Consider the following 24862-nt stretch of genomic DNA (forward strand, 5'->3'; position numbering starts at 1 on the left):
CTTTAGAGTCCGTTAATTTGGAACTTTTCCTCATTTTTTGTCCTCGGTGATCTTTGCATTTGTGACAATTTCAAGTTGGGTATTTCATAGATTGTCTCTCAATATGAATGTCTGTTTGAAACAGTGTTACCTTCTTGTCAGTTGATTAAATCAGGAGACACATGTCAGTTTATCCAGTTCCTGGTGATACTAACTTTGATCACTTATTAAGGTGGTTTTTGCCAAGTTTCTTCCTAGTAAAATTACTGTTTTTCTTTGTAATTAATTTGTAGAGTGAATCATTGAGACTATATAAATAGACTTCTTCATCTCTTTTCACTCAATAATTTTATCATCCATTGCAAAAGTTTTTTGTTACTGTGTTGGCTGCCTTATGGGAGATTTGTTAATTCTGTCCTTCCTTTGACAATTATTACCTGGTATTTTATTACAAAGGATTTTTTTTTCGTTTCACATCTTCCTCCCTCCCTCCCTTCCTTTCTTCCTTCTTTCATTATGAATTAATTTGATACATAATATTGTGTGAATTTAAGGTGTGTAACAGATTACTTTGATAGATTTATATTGTAATGATTGGTGATGTCACATAATTATAGTATAATTATGATGTCTGTATTCATTATACTGTGCATTAGGTCTGTATGCCTTTAGTACTTATTTGTTTTTTTCATGTCAGTATGGTCTTAGAGATTCTTATTTTATTCTACAGGTTTGTACTATTATTTTTCATTTTGTGTTCAACTTTCCCTTTCACGCTGGCTTTGGTGGCCCTTTGACATATCCCTATCATCATTTGAACACTTCCTGACTTTCTGGCTAAAGATAGTTTAGATCTTCTTTACCTTCCCTGTCTTAGTGCTGCAGTTGGCTACTTCAATGAGTCCCAGTTCCTTTTAGTGGGAAATGGTATTTTGAAATCAATATCCAGGCATTAGCTATGCTCATTGGTAATAGGAGCATCGTGGTTCTAGGCATTTTGAATGAACATTACTGGGATATGTGTGTATATACTTCATAAATACATTTCTCTGTGTATGCTTCATAAATGTATGTCTCCATGTGTTTGAAAACCCACAAATTTTAACTAATACCTTTAGTTCCAAACTAGCATCTTTTCATACTGTTACCTCCCTAATTCAAGAAGGAGATACCCAGTGTTTTAGTCTCACCATGTTTACTTAATTTGCTCAATCCTATAATATACAAAAAGTGGCTTCAGACTTGTTAACACATACCAATTAATTTCAGCTGAATATTTGCTTCAGTAGTTTCCTTGGCCTTGTTCATGGGTCTGTTTATTAGTCTTTCCTTTTGTCATCTCACAGGGCTTAATATCTGATAGAGTAAATCTCTTCACCATATTCTTCAAGAGTATCTTAGCAATACTTGATCATCTTACTTATGAATTTTAGGATGAGCTTGTCAGGTCCTCAAAAATTTAAAAAAAGCTATTGAGGTTTCCATTGGATTACATTGACATTATAAATTACCTAGAAGATAATTGACATCTTTATAGCAGAGTCCTCCAGTCTTTGAATACTGTACATACCTCCATTTTTTTTGAATGTTCATTAATGTCTTTCCAGAGAATTTGGTGACTCTTCTCCATAAATGTTTCCATGCTTTGTTTGATTTATTCCTCAGAATCATCCTTTTTAGATTCTAATTCTAGACCTACTATTTATAATCTCTGTGACTTTGGGCAAATTGCTTAACTGCTCTCCACTTTTGTTTCTTCATATGTGAAATGAACATAATAATAGTACTCAACTGGTAGGCTTGTGATAAATATTAAATGTGCTAATGTACATAAAGAATTTAGCGTGGTTCCTGGAATAAATGCAGTGCAAGTTTCAGTGATTGTTGTTATTTCACTGTTGCTAATATAGAAATTCAGCCTTGTTGTTTCTTGATTTTATATTTAGCAACTTGATAAAATCGCATTCCTTATTTCTTTTTGTAAGCCCTTATTTTCTTTTTCCCTACTTTAAAAAGATGCACTGAACTTCTAAAATTTATATAGAAATGGAAAAAGAAGCTATTGAGAATAGTCAAAGTAATTTTAAATAATTTTTTTAAATGCAAGACTTAATATAAAGCTGCAGAAATCTAGCTAGTTTGGTGGTGTAAAAAGGATAGATAATATAGATTTACATTAATGGCACTAAATACAGAGTGTAGAAATAGACCCATACGTATCTAATTTGTTGATTTTTCAAAATGCAAAATTCCATAGGGAAAGAAGATCTTCCAGCAAGTTTTTGCACAGGTAGATACTCATATTGGAAAAAGTAAACATCTTTTCTGTATCTTGTACTATACTGACAAATTTACTTGAAGTGGATCTTTAGACCTATAATGTAAGATTTTAAACCTGTACAACTTCTACAAGAAAAAATAGGAAAAAATCTTTGTAACTTGGGATAGACAAAGGTTTCTTAGAACATAAAAAGCACCAATCAAAAAAAGGAAATCATTTATGTATTGTATATCAAACATTAAAAGTTTTACTGTTTATGATATATTCAAAGTACTGAATGGGAAAAACCAGAAGCAAAGAATACTCTCCCTAGCAAAGCTATAATTCAGAATAGAAGGAGATATAGAGTTTCCCAGACAAACAAAAATGAAAGGAGTTCATGACCACTAAACCAGTTCTGCAAGAAATATTAAAGAGGACTCTTTGGGTGGAAAGGAAAGACTGAAAATGACAGTATAAAGGTAGGAAACACAAAAGCAGAAAATATGAATATTTCTATAAAAAATAAGTCAAGGACATCACACACATAAAAGGATGTAATATAATAAGATATATCTAAAACATGAGGAGAGGAGGAAAGAATGGGTTCAAACTTGAACAACCGTCAACTTAACATATACTGCTATGCAGGAGAGATCTTTTACAAATCTAATGGTAGCAATAGATCAAAAACCACTAATAAACAGTCCAAAGTATAAAGAGAAAGAAATCCATGGGCACCTGAGTGGCTCAGTGGGTTGAGCCTCTGCCTTTGGCTTGGGTCATGATCTCGGGGTCCTGGGATTGGGCCCCGCATGGGGCTCTCTGCTCAGCGGGGAGCCTACTTCCCCCTTCTCTCTCTGCTTAGTTGTGATCTCTCTCTGTGTCAAATAAATAAATAAAATCTTAAAAAAATAAAAAGAAATCAAATATATCACTAAAGAAAATCAGGAAAAGATGAGAAGTGAAAGGCAAAGGACCAGAGAAAATCTTCAGAAATGGCCACAAAGCAAGTAATAAAGTGACAATAAACACATCTATCAATAATTACTTTTGGGGGGCACCTGGGTGGCTCAGTGGGTTAAAGCCTCTGCCTTTGGCTCAGGTCATGATCCCAGGATCCTGGGATCGAGCCCCACATAGGGCTTTCTGCTCAACAGGGAGCCTGCTTCCTCCTCTCTCTCTGCCTGCCTCTCTGCCTACTCGTGATCTCTGTCTGTCAAATAAATAAATAAAATCTTTAAAAAAAATTACTTTTTGAATGTATAAATGGAGTAAATGCTCTGGTCACAACATATAGGTTGACAGAATAGATTTAAAAAACAAGAGCCATCTAGGGTGCCTGGGTGGCTCAGATGGTTAAGCATTGCGCCTTCAGCTCAGATCATGATCCCAGAGTCCTGGGATCAAGTCCCACATTGGGCTCTCTGTTGAGTGGGGAGGCTGCTTCTCCCTCTGCCTCTCTCTCTGTCTCTCATGAATAAATAAAATCTTTTTTAAAATACTAAAAAAAAAAAAAAAAAACCGACCCAGACCTGTCTATACACTGCCTCCAGGAGACTCATTTCATACCTAAGGACACCTGCAGATTGAAGTAAAGGGAGAAACATCTGTCATGTAAATGGATGTCAAAAGAAAGCTAGAGTAGCAATACTAAAATCATACAAAATAGACTTTGAAACAAAGATTGTAACAGACAAAAAAGGACAAAAAGGGGACAATCCAACAAGAAGATAAAAAAAATTATAAATATTTATGCACCCAATATAGAGGGACCCAAATATATAAAATAGCTAATAAACATAAAGGAACTAATCAATAGGAATGCTGTAATAGTAGGAAACTTACTTACACCAATAGATTATCTAAACAGAGAGTAAAGAAACAGTGGGTTTGTAGGACACGCTGGAACAAATCAGTTTAACAGATATATTCAGAATATTCCATCCTGAAATAGCAGAACACATTCTTCTTGAGTGTACATGGAACGTTCTCCAGGATAGACCACATATTAGCCTACAAAACAAACCAACAAATTCAAGAAGATCATACCTTGCATCTTTTCTGATCACAATGCTGTGAAACAAGAAGTCAACCACAAGAAAAAATCTGGAATGATCATAAATACATGGAAGTTAAAAAAACATGCTAGTAAACAATGAATGAGTCAACCAGGAAATAAAAGAAATTTTATAAGTACGTGGAAACAACTGATAATGAAAACACAACAGTCCAAAACCTCTGGGATACAGTCAAAGTAGTTCTAAGAGGGAATTAATACAGACTTGTCTGAGGAAGCAAGAAAATTTTCACATAGCAACTTAACCTTATAGCTAAACGAGCTAGAAAAGAGCAACAAACAAAACCTTAAAACCAGCAGAAGGAAGGAAATAATAAAGATGAAGGCAGAAATAAGTGATCTAGAAACTAAAAACAGTAAAAACAAAACAGCAGAACAGATCAGTGAAACCAGGAGCTGGTTCTTTGAAAAAAATCAGTAAAATTGATAAACCTCTAGGCAAACTTGTCAAGAAAAAAAGAGGAAGGACTCAAATAAAGTCACAAATGAGATAAATAATGAACACCAAAGAAAGACAAACAATTATAAGAGAATATTATGAAAAACTATATGCCAACAAATTGGACAACCTAGATGAAATAGATAAATTCCTAGAAACATAAACTATCAAAACGGAAACAGGAATTAAATAGAAAATTTGAACAGTCAGTAATCAAAACGCTTGCAACAAACAAAAGTCCAAGACCAGACGGCTTCACAGGTAGTTTCTATCATACATTTAAAGAACAGTGAATACCTGTTTTTCTCAAACTATTCCAAAAAAATAAAAGAGGAAGGAAAACCTATATTCATTCTGTGAGGCCAATATCATTCCGATACCAAAACCAGATAAAGACACCATTTAAAAAGAGATCTGCATGCCAGTATCCCTGATGAACCTGGATGCAAAAATCCTCAGTGAAATGCTAGGGTACCTGGGTAGCTCAGCTGGTTAAGTGTCCGACTCTTGACTTCAGCTCAGGCCATGATCTCTGGGTTATGAGATCAAGCCCCATATTGGGCTCCTTGCTCAGCATAAAGCATGCTTGGGATCCTCTGCCCCTCCCCCTTGTGCTCGCATGCGCACCCACACACACACACCAACTCTCTCTCTCTCAATTAAGTAAATAAATAAGTCTTTAAAAAAGAAAAATCTGCAGTAGGGGCACCTGGGTGGTTCAGCCGGTTAAGTGTCTGCTTAATTATTAACTGAAAGGACTATTATACTGTATGTTAACTAACTGGAATTAAAATAGAAACTTAAACGTTTCAGTGCTTGAAAGATAAGAAAATCAAAGGCAGGCTATAGACTCGAAGAAAAACCCTTGCAACACATACATCAGACAAATTAGTTATATCAAGTTATATGAAGACCACTTATAGCTCAATAATAATAAACAAAAAGTGCACAGATTTGAAGAGATACTTTATGAAAGATGGTATATGAAGGGAAACAAGCACATGAAAAGATGCTCAACAGCTCTAGTCATCAGGGAAGTGGAAAATAAAATCACTGTAATATAGTACTGCATGCGCATTAGAATATCTAAATTTTATAAAGTTTACTGTACCAAGAATTTGGACCATTTTTCAGTGGCATACAGTGTTGGTGGCAATGTAAAATTTAGGTATGACACTTTGGAATAGAGTTGGGCAGTTTATTATTTTTACAGAGACAGCAAGAGAGGGAACACAAGCAGGGGGAGTGGAAGAGGGAGAAGCATGCTTCCCCAGGCTGAGTTGGGAGCCCGATGTGGGGCTCAATCCCATGACCCTACGATCATGACCTGAGCCAGAGGTCTGGTGGCATAGTCATTAAGCATCTGCCTTCAATTCAGGCCATGATCTCAGGGTCCTAGGATCAAGCCCCGTCTGCTTTTCCCTTTCCCTCTGTCCTACACCCTGCTTTTGTGCTGACTCACTCACTCTCTCAGATAGATAAATCTTTAAAAATTACAAGAAACAAAACAGATGAACTTAGGGAAGGGGAAAAATAAGATTAAAAAAGAGGGAGACAAACCATAAGAGACTCTTAACTATGGGAAACAAACTGAGGGTTTCTAGGGCAGGGAGAAGGTTGGGGAGGTGGTGTAATTGGGTAATGGGCATTACAGAGGGCACGTGATGTAATGAGCGCTGGGTGTTCTATGCAACTGATGAATCACTAAATTCTACCCCTGAAACTAATAATATAGCCTATATTAACTAAATTGAATTTAAATATAATTTTAAAAATATATATGTCAAAACTTCACAGAACAACTTTTATGTATATACAGTTTATTTGGGTCTAAATTAGGTAACTAAGTCTTACCACTCAGTCTAACGCTGACTGAGAGCCGTCTACAATTTCCTGTTTGCTTCAGAGTAAATGCTCACATCCTTACGTTGGATTACAAGGCCCTCTATCATCCACTCCAGCTTTACTTTTTGAATATCTTTTTTGATGCCCACCCCCTTGCTCTTTCTGCTTACCCAACTGACATCCCTCCAGATTACAAAACATGTTAGGTATGTTTCTATTACCCAGTGGGTATTTCCCTCTGCCTGGAGTACTTTTCTCAGATACCCTCTATTTTCTTACTGCCTTCTTTTTTTTTTTTTTTTTTTTTTTTTTTTTTTTTTTTAAAGATCACAAGTAGGCAGAGATGCAGGCAGACAAAGAGAGGGGGGGAAGCAGGCTCCCTGCTGAGCAAAGAGCCCAATGTGGGGCTTGATCCCAGGACCCTGGAATTACGACCTGAGCTGAAGGCAGAGGCTTTAACCCAGTGAGCCACCCAGGCACCCCTTCTTGCTGCCTTCTTTAACCTGCCCCGACCAGCCCTCCCTCAGTACTCCTGATTCTTCCTGTTTTACTTTCTATAGTATTTGTCATCTTCTTACCTAAAGTTAACTTATTTACTGTATTTTTTTTTCATCGCTAGAATTATGCTTCAGCATGGTAAGTTGTTTTATCTTTCATTTGCTTATGTTCGTGCCTGACCCAAAATAGGGGCACCTACGTGGCTCAGTCAGCTAAGCATCTGACCCTTGGTTTCCACTCAGGTCATGATCGTGGATCAAGCTCTGCACTCAGTGGAGAGTCTGCTTTTCTCTCTCTCTCTCTCCCTCCCATCCCACTTATACGGTCTCTCTCTCTTATTAAAATACATCTATCTTAAAAAATATTTGTTAATGTTTATTACTCTGTTTTTCCTGCTGTTTTTGAAGTTTGATACTGTTTTGTATTTTCACCTAGGATTTTTTTTTTTTAAAGATTTTACTTAATTATTTGAGAGAAAGAGAGAGAATGAGCAGGGGGAGGGAGAGGACGAAGCAGACTCCCTCCTGAGCCAACAGCCAATGTAGGGCTTGATCCCAGAACCCTGAGATCATGCTCTGAGCAGAAGCCAGATGCTCAGCCTACTGAGCCATCCAGATACCCCTCATCTAAGAATTTTAACTTTCATACTTATTTTATTAAAATCTAAAGTTAACTGATACTGTCCCTTTTCCTTACATAATATAAAAATTTTAGGGCACTTTAACTCCTTTTATCTTCTCTTACCTTCTCCTAACTCGTGATATTTGTTATGTTTTAAAATTTTTTATTTTAATCTGACAATTATTAGTATTGTTTTATGTAATAAATATTCACTTAGATCAAGCCATACATGACTGTAGACTTTTTATTCCTTCTTACAACTCAGATATGCCATCTGGGTTCACTTAACCTTCTACCTAAAGGATATCCTTTAGTATTCATTAGGGAAGTCCATGGTAGCATATTTGAAGTTTTCATTTGTTCAAAAATGTATTTTGTTGTCAATTTATTTTAAAGATTTTATTTATTTATTTGACAGAAAGATCACAGGTAGGCAGAGAGGCAGGCAGAGGGTGGGGGAAGCAGGCTCCCTGCTGAGCAGAGAGCCTGATGTGGGGATCGATCCCAGGACCCTGAGATCATGACCTGAGCTGAAGGCAGAGGCTTAACCCACTGAGCCACCCAGGTGCCCCTTTACTTTTATTTTTTTAAGCTTATTTATTTTTTAGTAACCTCTACACCCAATGTGGGGTTCAAACTCATGACCCTGAGATCAAGAATCACATGCTGTCCTGAGTGACGCAGCCAGGCACCCCTGCTGTCAGCTTTAAGATAGTTTTCCTACCACAGAGTTCTAGATATTTCTAGATATGAAATATATATATAGGTATATTTATTGTTCTTTTCAGTCAGTGTATTAAATCATTTGATGATGTCTGGTTTTCATTTTTGCTCTTAGAAAGTCAGCTGTATCAACCAAACTGCTGCTTTTTTCTCTCCGTTTATTCTTCAGATATTTTCTTCATCTTTGATGTCTTGTAGTTTCAGTGTGATATGTCTAAGGATTTATTTACTCTGATTGGAGCTTTCTTGGGCTTCTTGATTTGATGGATTGTTGCCTTTTATTGGTTCTAGAAATTATCTTTTCATATATTTTCCCTTCTCACTGTTTCTTTTCTTACTTTGTAGAGCTTTGATTTGACCTGTTATACTGTCTTAACTGTATTTTGAGTGTCTCAGGGTTTTTTTCATATTTTCTGTTTCTTTATTTCTCTAAGCTCCATTCTGGATAATTCCTTAGGGCCTAACTTTGATTTTACAAATGGTCTCTAAGCTATTGCTAATTTAATCTAATCTGTTGTTAAATTTGTCCAGTAATTTAGAGTTTAATGATTGTGTTTTTCAGGGGTGCCTGGGTGGCTCAGTGGGTTAAGCTGCTGCCTTCAGCTCAGGTCATGATCCCAGGGTCCTGGGATCGAGTCCCGCATCTGGCTCTCTGCTCAGCGGGGAGCCTGCTTCCTCCTCTCTCTCTCTGCCTGCCTCTCTGCCTACTTGTGATCTCTCTCTGTCAAATAAATAAATAAAATCTTTAAAAAAAGAAAATAATTGTGTTTTTCATTTCTAGAAATTTTATTTTGTCCTTTTTTTAAAGTGTCTCCTGCCCTTCAGATATTTTTTGGCATATCTTTTATTTCTTCAAGTGTACTATTTAAAATCTTCATCTCTTCATCTGATAATTCATTTTTTTAAAAGATTTTATTTATTTGAGAGAGAGAACGAGAATGAGTGAGCGTAAGAGGGGGAAGGTCAGAGGGAGAAGCAGACCTCTTGCTGAGCAGGAAGCCTGATGTGGGACTGGATCCTGGGACTCCAGGATCATGACCTAAGCTCAACTGAGCCACCCGGGCGCCCCTCATCCAATAATTCTTATGTCTAAAATTATAGCATTTATGTCTCTATTAGATTTTTTTTCTTCCCTCCTTCCCTCCATCCCTCTTCTTTCCTTTCCTCTCCTCTCCTTCCCTCCCCTCCCCTCCCCTCTCCTGTCTCCCTCTCTTTCTTTCTTGTATTCATTTTACTTAGAGAATTAATTACATGAGTTCTTTGAGGCTTGGGATTGTGGTATACTCCTCCAGAGAGAATTTGTCTGAAACACTACAGGCTCTGCATTTGGGACCAAATGCAGATTTAGACCATTTCAGTCTAAATCCACAACTTTATTTTTTATTTTGGATTCCTAAGAAATATGAATTTGAGCTGCAAGTTGGCAGAGCTTGCATTTGGTTAGAACTTTTCAGAAATTTTTTTGTTCCTTCTTTGCTAGACACAAAGCCACCTTTTCTTACAGTCTTCTCTGAGGGTGAGATGGGTAGGTTATTTAGGCATACACTTTTAGATTAATGCCATAAACATGGCCTATTGACTTCCTTCCTTGAGCCAATCCTTGAATTTGCATCTTGTCTACTACCCTTTGAGGCTGACAAAACCAAAGCTCTGTTTTTGGGGATTAGGTTTTTTACCTGGTTATTCCTTTTTTTTTTTTTTTCAATTATTTTTTTAATTAACATATATTATTTGTTTCAGGGGTACAGATCTGTGATTCATTAGTCTTATACAATTCACAGCACTCACCATAGCACATACCCTCCCCAGTGTCCATCACCCAGCCTTCCCTCCCTCACACCCCCTGACCCAGTTATTCTTTATCATTTTGTCAGCTGTTAGATTTTTTAAAGAACTTTTCACTCGTTCATTGGGCATTTTCTGCATTAAGGATAGTCTATAGTGAGAGGAGAAGGGAGTTGGGGTAAATTGGAAGGGGAGGTGAATCATAAGAGACTATGGACTCTGAAAAACAATCTGAGGGGTTTGAAGTGGCGGGGGCTTGGGAGGTTGGGGTACCAGGTGGTGGGTATTATAGAGGGCACGGATTGCATGGAGCACTGGGTGTGGTGAAAAAATAATGAATTCTGTTTTTCTGAAAATAAATAAATTGAAAAAAAAGGATAGTCTATATTATTTGATCTGCCACTGTATTCACATTTTCTAAAAACACTGTGGTTGTGCCTTTTTTTTTTTTTTTTTTTGTAGTACACACTCTTCATAATATTTTAAATGGCTGTATAGGTTAGAAAGTGACTCATGAGTCATTTAATCATTCTCCAATTTGGACATTAAGCTTTTTTCTTTAGAGCTTTGCTGTTACGAATATTACTGATAAACTGATTTCATTGGTAAAAATATTCACAATTTTTATTGCCTTAATTCCTGTTGTGGTGGTACATTTTCCAAATGTAAAATATCTATTTTTGGTCATTCAAATCTTGAGTTTTTATAAAGGTTTATATAATATTTTCATAAAGATACTAATTCATTGTCTCTGAAGGTTACTTTGCTAAAATGCTTCTGTGTCTACTGGAGGAGTATATATTAATGGAAACTGTCAATGATACTTCTGTCAGGTTTTTTTTTTTTGTTTTTAAAGATTTATTTATTTAGGGGCGCCTGGGTGGCTCAGTGGGTTAAAACCTCTGCCTTTGGCTCAGGTCATGATCCCAGGATCCTGGGATCTAGCCCCGCATCAGGCTCTCGGCTCAGCAGGGAGCCTGCTTCCTCCTTTCTCTCTCCCTGCCTCTCTGCCTACTTATGATCTCTGTCTGTCAAATAAATAAATAAAATCTTAAAAAAAAAGATTTATTTATTTATTTGACAGACAGAGATCACAAGTAGGCAGAAAGGTAGGCAGACAGAGGAAGAAAAGCAGGCTCCCTGCTGAGCAGAGAGCCTGATGCAGGGCTCGATCCCAGGACCCTGGGATCATGACCTGAGCCAAAGGCAGAGGCTTTAACCCACTGAGCCACCCAGGTGCCCCACTTTTGTCAGGTTTTAACAAATGTTCTTATTAATCATATTTTACTTGGAAGAAATTACTTAAAATTTATCCCTGTTAATTGTTTGACAATTTTTTTCATTGCTGTTTAGCATTCTGTGATACTTCTCTCAAAATCTTTCCTTATTTAAAAAAAATTTTTTTCCCTTTCTTCTCTAAAATCTACCACTAATCTTCTGCCCCACAACCTCACAATCCCCCCATAGCCATCTGTTACTAGTTTTTTTGTGTTTTAAAAATACCTCCTTGGGGCGCCTGGGTAGCTTAGTTGGTTAACGTCTACCTTTGGTTCAAGTCATGATCCAGGGTCCTGGGATCAAGACCTGTATCAGCTCCCTGCTCCACAGAGAGCTGCTTCTCCCTCTGCCTGCCCCTGCCCCCCCCCCCCCCCGTCAAATGAATAAATAAAATCTAAAAACAAAAAACAAAAAACAAAAACCTCCTCACCCCCTGCACATCTCAGTGGTTTATAGCAATTAACATGTATTTCTTCACGCTGCTGACATTTATGCAGCTGTGAATCCATTCTTGCAACAGCCTTTCACGTGTATCCAGAGCTCAGGCCAAAAGTGTCACCGCATTTGAGAAGTGACATTCTTGTGGCAGAGAGTAAGAAATAGGAGAGCTGGTGTAAATCCATAGTGCCTCTCGAAGCTTCTGTGTAGAGAGGGTGGTATATGTCATATCTGTGTACTCACATGATTTTAAGTGCAGTGGGAATTGCATAAAAATATGTGGTACTGCAGGTGCCTGGGTGGCTCAGTTGGTTAGACATCCAGCTCTTGATTTCAACTTAGGTCATGATCTCAGGGTAGTGAGATCAAGCTCCTTATCAGCTCTATGCTACAGGTGGAACCTGCTTAGGATTCTCTCTCCCTCTCTCTTTCTCTTAAAAACAAGTGTGGTATTTAAGTCACAGTACTAGCCAGAGTATATCACGGAAGGGACAAGTAAATACTTGTCAACAGTAATATAGTCTGCTGTATCTCTCATGTTTAACTTCCTGGCGTAAATTTTTGTAATTACTCATATCCATATTGAAGTTTCTTTGTGAAGTCTTCCTTTATGCCTTAAATATAGTTATTTCTGTTTTAAAAAATGAATCATTTTATCTGTGATCTTGAAAACGTACTTGAATGTAAGTTTATCAAGGACAGATTCTTGTCTGCTTTGTTCAGTGCTTCCTCAGCAATAGAAGAATGTTTGATTCAGTGTGCTTTCAGTAAATGTGATGTTTCTCTTCCTATTTCATCACTTCTTCTGTCACTTACCTCATTTTTTTTTTTTAAGATTTTGTTTATTTATTTGACAGACAGAGATCACAAGTAGGCAGAGAGAGGGGAAGGGAAGCAGGCTCCCTGCTGAGCAGAGAGCCCTATGGGGGGCTCAATCCCAGGACTCTGGGATCATGACCTGAGCCGAAGGCAGAGGCTTAACCCACTGAGCCACCCAGGCTCCCCTACCTCATTTTTTCTATTTTCATTCATTGTCAGTTTTCCTTGCTTGCTCTATCCCTGAAGTCTCTTAATGACTATACATTTTCTTTAATTATTTTAATAAATCATAACTGCATATTTAAGGAATTCTGTTAACTCTTTTTAATGAAGAGAATAAGCTTTTTGAGCTTTTAGCTCCTCTGGAGAATATAGCCTACGTATTTCTTTCCATAAAATGCTCATCACCCTCTCATTAAAAAGAGAAAAGCAACATTCCCTTTGACTCTTAAAATCTGACTTCTCACTGTTCTAAAATTTCTTATTACATTTCTCATTCTCTTTGACTTTTATTGAGCCCCTACCCACTTAAACGCTGTTCCTCTAGATCTGAGAAATTATAATTCACTGTTCTGTTTTTTCTAAGTCTGTTCTCTTTTTTCTTAGAGTATTCTTCCTTCCTCTACCACTTAAGTGTACTATTACTCCCAGGTTCTATTTTTAACTCTCCATTTTTTTTTGTCTTCTCTTGTATGTATGTGTTTCTTAGGGTGAATGCTCAAGCAGGAAGGGGGAAGTAGGGAGGAGCAGGAGAAGGAGAGGGCCAGAGAGGCTCCATCCAGCATGTGGGGCTGGATCTCAGGACCCCTGAGATTTTGACCTGAGCTGAAATCACGAGTCAGACCCTTAACCCGTGGAGCCACCCCAGGCACCCCATCCTCTGTCATTTTTAGTGGAATTCTCATTCATGTGGTTTTCACATTTGTTTCTACATAGATGATTTAAGATGTCTTAACACTAGTTAATTTCTTAATTTGCCTTACTTCCACTTGTGTCTTGCCATCACCTCAATCTTGACATGTCCAAAACCAAATTGTTTCCTACTAGTATTGATTCCTCCCATTGGAACTAACTCCTGTTTCTGTTGCTGGTGCATAGTCACCAGGCTTCTGAAAGAAAACGGAAGAATATCAGCATTTGTTTGGCATCTGGGATATACTGAGCACTGTGCTTTTCAATTACATCATGTCCAGCTCAGGTTTTATCTCCTGAGAAACCTTCAAACAATCACAGTGGATCCTCTGTGATCCCTTCTTAGACCACTTACAGTATTTTGTGTTTAAACCACTAGATCCTCAGTATATAAATCTCCAATAATTTATATTTTTTTGTTTGTAAACCTTTCCTAAACAGGGATTTTTATTTCATATTTTCACCAAAACAGTACTCTCTAGGTACAGTACATTTTAGTAAATATTTGACATTTTTGACAGAGAAACTGTGCTCTCAATAAGGGTATAAATCTCAACCTCAGTAACAAAACTTAAAAAATGAAAATGAAATAACCAGTAACACAGAACTAAACAGCAAAGCTGGACTCGTGAACCTCGGACGCAGCTGAAAGGGGTTAGCCTCTAAAGGGGCAGAGGCTCTTTACGTATACATTAAGAAGCACCTGTTGAACAAATCTTAACAGTATCTCTTTGTGAATAATATACCGTCATGAGGTGTTTTTTTATATTGCTTTGATAACCATATTTATAGAGGTAGAATTATTTACTTTAGCTTCTCTTCCCCACTAGGTGCACCAGGTATAATTTCTTCACCCTATGCAGGGGCTGCTGGATTTGCCCCAGCCATTGGATTTCATCAAGCTACAGGTGATTTTTTTAAAGTTGAATTTGAAATGGTTTTGTCATCATCTGTATGTTCTAGGAACTTATCAAGATGAAAAATAGCACCATATTCGAAGGATTTACAATAAAAGCGTTATGTATATCAACCATAGAAGTGGCTCATCGTAGGGATTCCTGGGTGGCTCAGTCGGTTAAGCGTCTGCCTTTGGTTCGGGTCATGATCCCAGAGTCCTGGGATTGAGTCCCACATCGTATGATGCTCAGCTTCCTTGTCCTTATGAATAATTCCCTGTGGTTCCATTTCCAGCCCCTCAGGTTCCAGTGTATGTTCTGTATCATTTATATTATTGGTACAGATTATGATAGGTTGACTGTACTAAGTAACCTTACATTTGCCCTTTAGATTCCTGTATAAAATGTATAAACTGCTTATGTCTTTGCTGATAAGCTTATCAGTTGCACGTTGGACAGACCTGTGTCTTACTTAGTGTTCTTAATGCCTTTGATGGCTTTCAGTACATTCTATGCAGTCAGTAAACACTTTAGTTATTTTTGTAAAAGATTTTATTCATTTATTTGAGAGAGGAGGAGAGAGAGAAAGAGCATGATTGGGGTAAGGGGCAGAGGGAGAAGCAGACTCCACACTGAGCAGGGAGCACAATGCAGGGCTCAATCCCAAGAACCTGAGACCATGACCTGAGCCAAAGGCAAACACCCAATAGCCTGAGCCACCTAGGTACCTCAGTAATTATGCAAATTAATAAATATTTACTATACTGCATATTTGTAAATCCTTTTTTATGTCACTGATGGTTTCAGAGGATTACCATAGAGAGTACACATGCTGCTTGTATTAGGGGATATATAGTTTTTAGCTAATAGAGATAATTAAGAGATAGCAGCTGGTTAATATTTTGATAATGACTTCTCACTCTTCCAAATAGTAAGTGAAATGAATTTGATCATAACTTAAGGGAAAGAATAAAAATTACTTTATGGTTTTGTCTCCAGTGCCTAAAGAAAACCCTGAGGTTGCTGATTAAAAGTGATACAGTGTTAATCCTGGTTGTACATATTACATTTCCAGTTTCCAACTGATTAATGAGTATAACTCTGTTTTAAATTGCAACATAGATCCTTTCTCTACTAATCTTTACATTTCTGTCCCTCCAGTTTTGGGAATTTTAAGTACTCTCTGATGGAGAGGATGACATGTGACTAAAAGGGAAAGAGTAATAAGGTTGACGTTTAAGTTTTATGTTTTTGGTGGTTTTAAGTCATCTTAATATATATCTAATTAAATGAATAGTCTACCTATTCCATTAAAATGGAGGCATTATACATTATTTTTATTTATTTGAAGCTCCCCAAAGTTTAATTGATAAACATTTGGAAGTAGTGATACAAGGTTTCCTTCATTTTAGATTGTTCTTTTTCACACACTATGTGTAAATCACTATAGACATTAAGAAGGAGGAAAAATGGCATAAAGGGGACTCCTGAGTTGCTGAGACTTAAGCTTTAGTAGGGGGATAGATACACACTACACACTTGGTGTAGCCAAATTGTACTGTTGGTGATATAGAATAAATTACAGAAGTTGTTCAGAAGTTGCAGAGTTGGATTGGAGGGATATGGGAAGAGGCCATGTGAAAGACCACTGAATAAAGATTTCATGGAAAAGTATCCAGCCTGAGAAAGTGGTCTGTAGAGTTTTAAAGCTCTGCAGGATAATGATAGTAATAACCTTATTAGATCGTCAAGCGGAGTAGTCTGAAAGTAAACTATGTTGCAGCTTAATTATGTGATTTGTGGCAAAGTGGTCAGACTCTATAATAAGGAATTTTGAACTTAAAGAATCAATAAATATCATTAAGGAACTGTTTCATTTTACATAAGCTAGAGATTTTACCTTAGTTAAGCTGAGAACACAAATAGTGGGACCTTCTGAAAAAGTGTCAGAAGTGGGACACTTCTGAAAAGTGTGTTATTTTAAGCATAATGTGTAGTGTCAGTATTCCAGTATTATAGGAAGTCTGCTTCTCCCTTTCCCTGCCTTATCCCCCTGCTTGTTCTCTGTCTCTCTCTCTCAAATGAATAAACAGAATATTAAAAAAATATATATGCATACATATTTATCTGATTTTATGGTAGAAACCAAATGAAAAACTACATCTACCTTATAGGGATGTGCTAGAATGTATCTGTTTCAAGAAAAGGAATACTTGCAGTTGATATACCCTCCAGAAGCCTTGTGTCTTTAAGACTAGTGAATTCTGTTGCACTACAAAACATTGTGTTACAAATAATACAGAGTATGATGATGTCAAAGAATAAGGAACTTGACTCCTAGACTAACTCTGTAGGGCAGGAAACTGGCCTTTGATATCCTTATGGTAGATTTGACACATTTTCTTCTATATTTTTGCTTTCATCTTCATTTATTTACTTAAGATATATTCAGTGTTATAATTCCCCAGATAACCAATATATGAAATGCGTTTGATGTTTTAAAAAGGATTATCAGTCCCAGCTGTTCCTGGAGCTCTGGGCCCTCTCACAATCGCCTCCTCTGCTGTCACTGGAAGGATGGCTATTCCTGGGGCTGGTGGTATACCAGGAAATTCTGTTCTGCTTGTCACCAATCTCAATCCTGATGTGAGTTTGAAAGTATTATATAATTTTAGTCTTTTAGGCGGCGGTGTAGTAGTTTCTGGAGTGGGGTTATATTCAAATGAAATGTTTACATTTGTTTCAAGGATTTTTATTAAAGTTTATCACTAGTATATATAGGAAAATATAAAATCAATGCTTTAAACAAAGTCAACTGCTGTCTTTACAGGTAAACTTCCTTTAAATTTTTACTTAGACACTTATAATTTGTGTTATCCTTTTCAAACAGCTTATCACACCACATGGGCTTTTTATCCTGTTTGGTAAGTTCTTCTTTGCTCTTTTTGATGTCTGTGGTGTGGATTAAATATATTTCATCATTCAGTAATATTTATCAATTACCTCTATGTGCCAAGTAGTGTATTTGACACTGAGGGTAGTGTAGGAAGTAAGACTTAGTAATTACAGTTACAGTAGAGTTTTATAAAAAGGGACATAAAGATTGTAATGGGAACATGGAGATGGGAGACCTAACCTAGCTGAGGGAATCATAGCTGGTGTACCAAAAGAAATGACAGTTAAACGGACTTGTGAAAACCTAGTAAGCAATAGCCAGCCAGAAAGAGAGGGCAAGTGTCCTTTCACAGATCCTAGCAGTAGATGAGAGGGCTCCTGGAACATGGAAGTGAAGGAAACCCCATGCCCCAGTGGCAAGTATAAGGGAGGCACATGTGCAATATGGGCAAGGTCACAGGAAGAGCTTTGTAAATTCAATTAAGGAGCTTGATTTTGAACCTAAAAACAGTGGGAAACCATTAAATAGTTTAAAGCAGGCAAGAGGTCAGATGAAATTCAAGTTTTAAAAAATGAGATTGAGGTTTTAAAAGGTTTCCAGACCTTCTAATATGTTCTTCTCTCAGTTAAAAAAAAAAAAAAAATTTAGCATGTACTCCTAATTTATATATGATTATTTATAAACTTTATCCATCTTTCACTGTACTCATGTACAGTATAATATGTACAAATATAAGAGCAATACAGTAAGTAATACAATAGGTCAGCATTTTAAAGCTTTTTAGTGATGAAAATTTTCATAAAAAACATTAATATATAGTGAGAAGTATGATTTAACATGCTTCATTATTTTCAAAAATCTTTTCCATTTGATTTAGTATTCCCAGATCCATTCCAAGTTCACTTTATTTTAGTACTTGATCTTAATGTTTTTCATAACTAAGAAAGATAGCTCATAAAGACAAGTGATTTTAATGGAAATGTTTCGTTCTCACTGTGCCTAATTAAGTATGATACTAATATTTCAGTCTAATCCACTTACTTTTGTTCTACATACCTAGAGAAGCTCCATTTTTTTCCTTTTGTTAAATTGGTTGATGTTGAAAACTGTTGGCAGTAGAATTTTTTTTAACAGATGGGTTTAAAACTCACTGGTACTCTTTATTTGGAAGTTTTATTAGGATGGAAAATTGTTTCAAAATTTTGAGTGGATAATTGAATTTTTAAACAGTCTTTTTGAGATAGAATTTATAATCCTACAGTTCACCTGCTTTAGGTATATACATCATTGATTTTTAGTAAATTTACATTGTTTTACACTCTTTTTTTTTTTTTTAAAGATTTTATTTATTAATTTGACAGAGAGAAATCACAAGTAGACAGAGAGGCAGCCAGAGAGAGAGAGAGAGAGAGGGAAGCAGGCTCCCTGCTGAGCAGAGAGCCCGATGCGGGACTCGATCCCAGGACCCTGAGATCATGACCTGAGCCGAAGGCAGCGGCTTAACCCACTGAGCCACCCAGGCGCCCCTGTTTTACACTCTTTATCACAGTCCAGTTTTAGAACATTTCCATCACCCCACAGAGATCCTTCATACTCATTGGAATTACTTTGGAAGTTTTTATTCATGACACGTTCATGTAATTTTCAATAACGAAATTAGGAATTAATGATAAATTTTCACATATCTCTTTAATAGCTAAAGTACATTCTTTCTAAAAGCTAATTCCTTATTCATTTAAAAAAAATGTCACCCTCAGCTTTCAAATTGTATGTGTTATTTTTTAAAGAATATTTGTTTCAGATACTCATCATTTCTAAGAAGGACAGCATGTTTGGAATACTTGTCTTTTTGTTTTTAAATTTTAGAAGTGCCGTTCATCTCTAAGTTCAGTTGCTCTTAGGTGCTTGCCCACAAGATAACCAGCACTCTTGTGTGCCTTGAAGATTTTCAGTTATTCTCTCATCACATTACAAAGTATGATCATGGTGCTACTTACTTAAGGTTCTTATTTTTATTGTATTGGTGATACCCTGTAGCATATAAACTGCAATGTATTTTGGTATACTGAATTTAAAAAAGAGAGAATACTCTTCTTATTATAGAAAATTTTGCCTGTAATGTCATGTATATACTAAAAATTAGTAAGGTGTAGTTTTTCATATTGGCTCATATAAACAAATCAGTATAAATACGAGTTTGACTATTTCCCCCCTACATCCCAATGAATCATTTTGCCAGTCCTTTGGAATATGGGATCCACTATCCAGGCTATTAGGATAGTTCAGGTGTGAAATAATGATGGCAGCTTTGATGGTAATGAGGATGGGAAGAAGTAGACAAATGTAAGAGATAATTTAGGCCATAACATCAGTGGGTACTAGTGATTGATCAGATGTAAAATTTTAAGGAAAGGGAGAAATTAAAAGATGACTCCCAGGTATCTGAATATGTGAATGATGATAATATTTATTAGCAGAGTTAGTGAACGCTGGAAGCAGGGAGAAGAAAGAGGAGATGAATCTGTTTGGGACGTATTAAATTTGAAGTGTTTATGGGACATCAAGTGAAAATTATTGAGTAGATTAAAAGTTCTGAAATAGAAGAGATACAAATTTGGGTTCACACATGTGGAATTGCCCAGAGAATATATATGAGAAAAGAAGCCTTCTTTAAATGTATTTGTAATATTAAACATTACACAGTCGACATTAACATTTTTAATAAAATTGTTTTTGTCTTTTCAATTAGGAGTATATGGTGATGTACATCGAGTGAAGATTATGTTTAATAAGAAAGAAAATGCCTTGGTTCAGATGGCAGATGCGAGTCAAGCTCAGCTAGGTACTGATGATTAATAATAGTAATGATAATCTACCCCTTTTGTATGTGAATTTTCCTATAAAATAAACTTATAGTAGTAGGAATATAATTTTACTGAAGAGTACCTCTTTGTGCAAATGTCTTCATTATTATTTGGACCTGCTTATAGTTTAAGACTTAAAAATACTTAATACTCTTTGAAGTCTGAAGTTCATTCATCTATTTGAACATATTGTTGATGTTTAGAACTTTGACTCTAAGGACACCTGGGTGGCTCAGTTGGTAAAGCATCTGCCTTTGGCTCAGGTCATGATACCAGGATCCTGGGATCAAGTTCCACATCCGGCTCCCTGCTCAGTGGGGAGTCCAATTCTCCCTCTGCCTGCCGCTCCCCCTGCTTATGCCTGCGTGCTCGCTCTCTCGCTCTCTCTCTCTCTCTGACAAATAAGTGAATAAAAAAAACTTTAACTCTAGGGTTTTTCCATTAAATATAAACTAATAAATGCAACTTGTTTTATTTAATTTTTGTTCATTTATTTATTTGTTTTTCTTCCAAATTAAGTTTTCTGCAATTATTTCATGGCTTAAAAGTTTGGGCAAACTTCTTAATGATAGTGCAAGAAAATGGCATTCTGTGGTCTTATTGTTCATTGTTAAAGTGGCTATTAAAAATATTACTACTTAACTGGGGCACCTGAGTGGCTCAGTGGGTTAAGCCTCTGCCTTTGACTCAGTTCATGGTCTCGGGGTCCTGGGATCAAGCCCCAGCATCGGGCTCTCTGCCCAGCAGGGAGCCTGCTTCCCTCTCTCTCTCTGACTACTTGTGATCTCTCTCTCTCTCTCTCTGTCAAATAAATAAATAAATCTTTTTTAAAAAATCACTACTTAGATTTTTTTATTTAAAAAAAAAAAAAGTATTCCCAAGGGGAACCTGGCTGGCTCTGTTGGTAGAACATGCGACTCTTGGATCTGAAGTTTGTGAGTTCAAGCCCCATGTTAGGCACTTAAAAAAAAAAAAAAGCAAAACAAAACTGTTGCTTGAGAGTAAACTACCTTTATTCAGTAACCATTTCCTGAGTACTTGATATGTTCTGTGCACTATGGAACTGTCTACCACTCTGCTAAGAAGATAGTTATTTTTTAAAGATTCCCTCTCTTCTATTGTAGTCAAGTAAAGTCATTTAATACATTTCTGTATGTAAGAGTTTTTTAATTTAAAACCCTTTTAACCCTCAGAACTGACAGTATAATCTTTTTTTGTTTGTTTGTTTGTTTATTTTCAGACAGAGATTACAAGTAGACAGAGAGGCAGGCAGAGAGAGAGAGAGAAGGAAGCAGGCTCCCTGCTGAGCAGAGAGCCCGATGCGGGACTCGATCCCAGGACCCTGGGATCATGACCTGAGCCGAAGGCAGCGGCTTAACCCACTGAGCCACTCAGGCGCCCCTGACAGTATAATCTTAAGTGACTAAATAAAAGGAATTTGTGATAATCTAGACAAATTTTACAGTGACTCTATCTTAATACACAGACTTTTCTTATTTTCTTCCTGTACGCCAGCAATGAACCACCTGAGTGGACAGAGACTTTATGGAAAAGTACTTCGCGCTACACTGTCCAAACATCAGGCAGTTCAGCTTCCTCGAGAGGGACAAGAAGACCAAGGTCTGACTAAGGATTTTAGCAATAGTCCTTTGCATCGCTTTAAAAAACCTGGCTCTAAAAACTTCCAGAATATCTTTCCACCATCAGCTACTCTGCATCTTTCCAACATTCCGTATGTACCTAATTATTTATTATTCATTTAGATGATTAATTATGTTTTGAGAGAGGTATAAACTCTGAAATTATTCTAATGTAGCAGTTATCCTAGTCATTAATTTCTTGTGATATGGTTTATTTGCCATCATGTCTTAAGGTTATATCTTTAGTCATACACTCTAAAAGTGAAAGGTAAAATTTCTTTCCAAATAGGGAATTAGCAACTAGTTACCTCTCAGTTTTAAAAAGGCATTAAAATAAGTTTGTGCAGGGACACCTGGGTGGTTCAGTGGTTGGGCATCTGCCTCTTGGCTCAGGTCATGATCTCAAGGTCCTGGGATTGAGCCCTGCATTGAGCTCCACGCTCAGTGTGGATGCTTGTCTGCTTGTCTCCCTCTCTCAGCTTATACTGTCTCTCTAAAATAAATAAATAAATCTTTTCTAAAGAAAAGTTTCTGTGGAAATATTCCATTGGTACATACTTAATTCATCTCTTTGTGTAGAATTAAAGGTTATTAACGAGCATAGGAAAATCAAATACTTTGTGTCTAAAAATATGGGGAAAATGAAGTTTCTAGTATTTATCTACAAGTTGCAAAGCCATATATATATAAAAGAATTGTTAAAGCCATGTATATGTTAATTACTTAAAAGCTAAAAATTACTTTATTGTGACCACTCTCTGTTAAGCAGTGTTGTAGTAGACTTGTTCTTTACTCATCTTCTAACTCAGGGATTAAAAAACTACACCCACAAGCCAAAGCCATGTGTTTTTATATGGCCTGTGAGCTAAAATTGATTTTTACATTTTTAAATGGTTGGGGGGAGTGGGAAGCAAAAGAGAAGTATTTTGTGATTTGAGAAAACTATATAAAATTCAAATTTCACCTTCCAAAAATAGTTTCAGGGCAGATAACCACACTCATTCATTTGCATAGTGTCTGGTTGCTTTTGAGCTACAACAGGATAGCTGAATAGTTGCAGCAGAGACTCTGTGACCATCAAAGCTTAAGATATTTATTGTGTGGCCCTTTATAGAAAGCGGCTGGTAGTCCTTGATCTAATTCTTGAAATCCTTCACCTTTGAAGATGGCAGTTGTGTATAACTTACTCTAATACATGAAGAGGGAATGAACTTTGGAGAGGGTGGAGTAAAAGCTGTGGGATATGCTTGTATGTGCCCGTGTGAGCGGAAATTGAAAGACTGAGGGAATGGAGAAGGGTAAAATTCTAGAACATTTTGAGAATGAGAATGGGGATGAATAGGAATAGAAAATAACCACTCAAAATAATGTGGAATGATTAGGCTGCCAGCTAGTCTCTTGGTTAGGCTACCTGAAGGAACCTTGAATCTAAACTGGACAACAACTCAAACCTCATGCCAGCTAGGAAACTGGAGGAGTCACTTAAGGAAAAACTCGAGATTACATGGACTTAGAAATGTCGCAGCTAATCATTATGGAGTCAGGTAGAGGAACAGCATACTTAGATACCGAGACAGACTCCTGTCATTGTTCCCTTCTTAAATACATTATCTAGGGGCTGGTCTCAGTTACAACATACAAAAGATGTGTAGGCAGAAGAGGGAAAGGACATTCATATTTTTTTGAACCGTCTGCCACATTCTGGGCACCATGCTGGTAACTTACATGTGTTACTTATATGTGTAAGTTACCTCATTTAATCTCCATATAATAACCTTTTTTTAATGTGGTAAGATGTATATATCATAAAATTGATCATCTTAATCATTTTTGAACGTGCTGTTCAGTGTACATTCACATTTTGTATTCCTGTTGTATAGCCAATCACATCTGTCCCATCTACAGATTCTTGTCATTATCCCAAACTGGAGCTCTCTACCCGTTGAACAGTAATTCCCCATTTCCTTCTATACCCCAGTCCCTGGTAACAACTATTCTGTCGCTGTCAATCCATGCATAGTAAAGTCATTAGTTTCATTTATCAGTGAAACTGAGAGTCTCAGTTTAAGTAGCTTATGCAGGTTCATATACCAATGAATGAGAAATAGAAATGTTGGGCGCCTGGGTGGCTCAGTGGGTTAAGCCGCTGCCTTCGGCTCAGGTCATGAACTCAGGGTCCTGGGATTGAGTCCTGCATCGGGCTCTCTGCTCGGCAGAGAGTCTGCTTCCTCTTCTCTCTCTCTCTGCCTTTCTCTCTGCCTACTTGTGATCTCTCTCTCTGTCAAATAAATAAATAAAATCTTTAAAAAATTTTTTCAAAAAAAAAAAAAAAAAGAAATAGAAATGTTAACTGCAGATCCAGTCATTGTTCTACCATTCCATCCTTACTGGCTGTCATGAGATGAAATACAGTCCTCTTAAGACATTAGGCAGTTAAATCATCTCATAAGAAATTAGTGAAAGAGGAAAACTGCTGTGTTAGAATAATTTAGTCAGTTGACCCTGGTGATAGGCCACTGGATTAGTTATCTACTGCTACATAACAGATTTCCCCAAAACTTAACAGCTTATCAAAATAGTAAATGTTTATTATCTCATATTGTTACGAAGAGTCAGGAATCCTGAAATGACTTAGCTGGATTGTTTGATTAAGAGTCTCTCATAAGTTTGAAGGTTTTACTGGGGCCAGAGGATCCACCTCCCAAGTAGTTAACTTATTATGCCCTTAGTTGCTGACAGGCAGTCTCAGTTCCTTGCCACATGGTCTCCATTTGGCTCAAGCGTCCCCATGAAATGGTAGCTGGTTTCTTCCAAAGCTAATAATTCAAGGAAGGCAGGATGGGAATTACAATGTCTCTCAGCCTTAGAATTCAAACATGTCATTTGTAC

General features: G+C 36.8%; 1 protein-coding gene across 10 annotated transcripts in view; it reads left to right on the plus strand.

Annotated features, from left to right (window-relative positions):
• PTBP3 (polypyrimidine tract binding protein 3) overlaps positions 1-24862 on the plus strand; it is a 121972-nt gene that overhangs the window by 85814 nt on the left and 11296 nt on the right. For all 10 annotated transcript variants that reach the window (XR_009406252.1, XM_059411050.1, XM_059411051.1 and 7 more), the window contains 5 exons: positions 14508-14585; positions 17080-17219; positions 17464-17497; positions 20219-20311; positions 21849-22065. Coding sequence is in view for 9 of the 10 variants with exons in the window: in XM_059411050.1 (XP_059267033.1) it covers positions 14508-14585; positions 17080-17219; positions 17464-17497; positions 20219-20311; positions 21849-22065 (562 nt within the window). In the remaining variant the exon portion in view is untranslated. The remainder of the gene's footprint in view (positions 1-14507; positions 14586-17079; positions 17220-17463; positions 17498-20218; positions 20312-21848; positions 22066-24862) is intronic.

This window comes from Mustela nigripes, chromosome 9 (assembly GCF_022355385.1).
Source record: "Mustela nigripes isolate SB6536 chromosome 9, MUSNIG.SB6536, whole genome shotgun sequence".
NCBI classification, from domain to species: domain Eukaryota; kingdom Metazoa; phylum Chordata; class Mammalia; order Carnivora; family Mustelidae; genus Mustela; species Mustela nigripes.